Source organism: Canis lupus, chromosome 6, assembly GCF_011100685.1.
Source record: "Canis lupus familiaris isolate Mischka breed German Shepherd chromosome 6, alternate assembly UU_Cfam_GSD_1.0, whole genome shotgun sequence".
NCBI classification, from domain to species: Eukaryota; Metazoa; Chordata; class Mammalia; order Carnivora; family Canidae; genus Canis; species Canis lupus.
In genome coordinates this window covers 16863499-16868070 of record NC_049227.1, presented here as the reverse complement: position 1 = coordinate 16868070, position 4572 = coordinate 16863499, and the positions used below count along the sequence as shown (strand labels likewise).

Below are 4572 nucleotides of genomic sequence, written 5' to 3'. Positions count from 1 at the left end.
GACAATGTTTCCAATGTTACAAAACATTCTACATGACATATGACATATGTTATTATTTTATAAAATTTTAAAACTTATATACATGGCATCACAATCTAAGCCTTACATTAAATGTCTAAAATGTTTCATAAATTGACAATAACTTGATCATAGCTCTTTGGATTGTTGACTCAGTTCAATGGGGACTGTAAATGTAGCTCATGTCATTGATAAACATGTTACTCTGTATTCATACAAATGACTCCTGTGGTGCAGAAGACTGTTAAAGAGTGTTCCTATGATCCATGAATGTTTTTTAAAAGAGAAGCCTTTTTCTTGCTTTCATGAAATTTATTCTGGAAATTCTATTTTCGTTTTTAATTAGAAAGAGAGAACAGATGGTTGGGTAACATGATGAAAAAAAGTTATTAAACTTCTCTAGTTGCTTTTTCTTACTTGTATAAAATAGATAAATAGTAAGAAAGGTGTTGGTCCAGTAAAAGAAAACAAAGCAGCTCACCAGTATGAGAATAACACAGGCAGCTTTGTTTTCAGGAGAGTGTGATGAAGACTGACTGATACTGCGAACATTCTGAGCTGCTTTGTGGTGTTTGTAGAGGATATTCACCATGTAGATACTACTACATGTCATCAGGAAGAGAAAGGACAAATCTCGAATGAATAATGTACTTAGAAATATTGATGATATCTGGCCATTGTGTGCATTGCTTTTACAATAAGCAACATGGTACCCAAGTCTAATATCAGTGATATTCCTGTTGGCCACAGTTTGTAAAATGATCACAGAATAGATGACAGAGTTCATCATCCAGAAGAAAAGTAAAGAGGGTTGAATGAATGCAGATATTCTATATTTGAGCCAGGCCCATTTATGATTATTTGGAGTAATAGTCACTGCCTGAAATACACTCTGGAGGGTGGTTGTGCACAGAGAAATACTCCGGGTAACTCTCTGAATATAGAGCATTGCTTTACACCTAGTATCACCCATCTCCAACCTTATTTCCAAGGATGATATTGCACTTGGAATCCCTCTGAATACGAGTGTCAGGGCATTAGCCAAAGTTAAGTGGGCAAAAATCATATCTACAGTCTTCTTCTTATGAGGCAGAATTAAGAAGGTGTATATATAAAATGTAAATAACAAAGAATTCCCCATGAAACCAATACAAGTTTGAAAGAGAAAGAAGATCCCAAAAATTATGTCACTGGAAATCATTGTCTTTCAGTCTCTCTTAGATCTTCAAACCAAGTCTAATTCATCCGATAGACAAATAATTTGATTATGAATATAAATATTAAAGGTATTTGAGACTGAGGGGTAAGCTATCAAGATTCAGGGAGTCTTCCTGCAGAATCAGCAAATATACAGCTATACCAGACCAAGGGATCATCAAGATTCTTAAAGAACAGAATTGTCAAGGAACAGAATTCAGTGTTTATGAAGATAGAGAATATCATATGTTCTGTGACAATTAATAGAAGTAAACTTTGTTTAAAATGAAGTCAGGGGGAATCCCTGGATGGCTCAGCAGTTTAGTGCCTGCCTTCGGCCCAGGGCATGGTCCTGGGGTCACAGGATTGAGTCCCGCATCGGGCTCCCTGCATGAAGCCTGCTTCTCCCTCTGCTTGTGCCTCTCTCTGTGTGTGTCTCTAGTGAATAAATAAATAAGATCTTTAAAAATAAAATAAAATAAAATAAAATAAAATTAAGTCAGGGGGCCACAGGGGAGAGCTCTAACACCTTACTGTTCTACATTTACAGACCCAACAGGAAAAGAAGCACCCTACAACTTAATGCCACTTTAGATACTCTTTTACTATCCCAGCAGGAGGAAGGGCATTCTCCTTCTGCCCAGGCAACAACAGCCCAGCTGATGAGACACTATCTGGCCAATTCTGAAGATTATGTTTATATATTCTGAGACACTTTTATTTAAAAAATTTAATTCTTAATCTATATATTTTAATATTCCTGTCTTTCTATGCACATTGAATACCAGTAGCATCTGTGAAATGATATTCTTCCCAAAAGCTTACTGTATTACATAGCTCATTTTCACGGATTGCATTATTGTAGCATATATAAACATGTCACACAGATTCTGCTAGACAAGACCTATTTCACACTAGTTATATTTTGTTATGTTTGTTATAAGGTTGACTAATTTCAGAAACATTAATATTTCAGAAACATTAAGGTATATATGGTCAAATGCAAAATATCAAAACCAACAGCCAAGTTATAGATTTATATTATAAATATAATTTATACTTACAGATTACTTCCATCATATTCTAAATCTCTTACCTCTAGCAAGCAGACCCAGTGATCTGCTAAAACTGAAAAACTTGGAATTACCATAATCTCACTCCATATTCAGTTCACTGACACTGACTGACACGTGTCTTATACTGCCTACCTATGTGTCTCAGGACACCCTTATCCCTCACCTTGAGTATTTCCTAAAATTACAGGTCAAGATTGGAGATGCCACAGACAGACCAAGGAGTAAGAGGAGGCTTATTACCTACATAATGAGGCTCTGGGGAGAACAGGACAAGCCTCCAGAGATGATCCAAACATGGCTAGGGAATGAGTCAATATAAAGGAAATTGGACAGATTACTTTTTTAAATTATTGTTACAGTTACAGGTGTGGCTGGGGAAATGGCTTGTACTTTCTAGCAGAGGGTTGCATGCTTTGAATCTCCTACTGGTGCCAAAGGAGGGCTAACTTGGGATTTCTTATCACTTTGCCCAGAGTTGAGGCACAGAGGGAAGAATGAGGAGGCAAGAAAGTTGATAGTATCTATGAGCAGAGCATGCTCCTATGTGACAGCGAAGGAACCAGAATTGGAGACCTATGGCCACAAGGAATTGGATTCTGCCAACATTCTGAATGAGCTTGAAAGTACCTTCTTCCCTAATCCTCTAGTTAAAAGCCTACTCAGGCTGACACCCTGATTGGAGCCGTGTAAGACACTAAGCAGAATTCTGTTGAGCTCACTTGGACTTCTCATCTACAGAACTGTGAGCCAATAAATGGGTTTGAATCTGCTAAGTTTTGGTAATACACCAAATTTGTTTAGAAAAAAGAGAGATGTAATATATATTAATTGCTCAGTCATAAAAAAGAACAAAATCTTACCATTTGCAAGTACATGAATTGAGCTAGAAAATATTATGCTAAGTGAAATAAGTCAGTCAGAGAAAGACAGATCCCATACAATTTCACTCATATGTAGAATTTAAGAAACAAAACAAATGAACAAAGAGAAAAAGAAGAGAGAAAGAGGCAAACCAAGACAAAGACTCCTAACTATGGAGAACAAACTGATGATTACCAGAGGTAATCCCAGAAGTGGGTGGGGGGGATGGGTGAAATAAGTGATGGGGAATACAGAGGGCACTTGTGATGAGCACAAGGTGTTGTATGGAATTATTGAATCGCTATATTTTACACCTGAATCTGATATTACACTGTGTGTTAGCTAACTGGAATTTAAATTAAAACTTTTAAGAAAGCTAGACAACAAAAGAAAAGTAGAGGCATCTATTACATGAACACAGACACAAAAATATCAAGCTAAATATTAGCAAATAGAATCCAGCAATATATAATAAAGGGAGGAAACCATCACAATGAAGTTAGGTTTGTTCCTGAAAGACATGAAAAGATAGTCAACGTCATTATTCATTAGAGAAATGCAAATAAATCAAAACCACAATGTGATACGACTCCACACTCACTAGGAGTATCATAATTGGAAAGAAGGAAAATAATAACAAGTATGTGGAGAAGTTGGAACTCTCAAACATTCCTGGTGGAAATGTAAAGTGGTCAGCTGCTTTGGAAAAGAATTTAGTGGTTCCTCCATAAGTTAAGCATATTATTACTATATGATCCAGCAACTGTATTCCTAGGCATATATTTGAGTAGAAATAAGTGTTCAAACAAAGACTTGTACACAAATGATCATAGCATATCCAGTTGCAATAGATGCAAGGTGGAAACAACCTACATGCCCAACAACAGAAGAATGGATAAGCAAAATGTTGCACATTCATATGATGGAATATTATTCAGCTATAAAAAAGAATGAAGTGCTGATACACACCACAGCATAGGCAAGCTCTGCAAGCATTTTTGCAGAGGCAAAAGAAGCCAAACAAAAAGCATCCATATTGTATGTTTCTATTTATATGAAATATAAATGTATATAAATATAAATACCCAGAATAGGTAAATCCACAGTGATAAAGAGCAGAGGAGTGGTTGCCAGAGACTGTGGGTGGAGAGGGAATGAGGAATAACTGCCTGCATGGCATGAGGTTTTCATTTAGAATAATGAAAATGTTCCAAAACTAGATAGTGGTAATGTTCACCTGATATTGTGAATGTACATAATGCCACTGAATTGTAGACCTCTAAATGGTCAAAAAGGTAAATTTTATATTATGTGTATTTTATCACAGTAAAAAATATGAAGAAAAATAGAATTTAGCTCAAAGTTGAGACGTACCATTCTTGAGAATATTTTAACACTTTGAATGGAAATTGCAGAGAAC

The 4572-nt window shown here is 36.0% G+C and overlaps 1 protein-coding gene across 1 annotated transcript; it reads right to left on the bottom strand.

Moving 5' to 3' along the window:
• Positions 1–295: 295 nt before the first annotated feature.
• On the bottom strand, positions 296–1219 carry CANFAMV1R559 (vomeronasal 1 receptor canFamV1R559). Its single transcript, NM_001360012.1, is given in 1 exon segment — positions 296–1219. A coding segment is annotated over 1 exon segment (924 nt).
• Positions 1220–4572: the final 3353 nt, after the last annotated feature.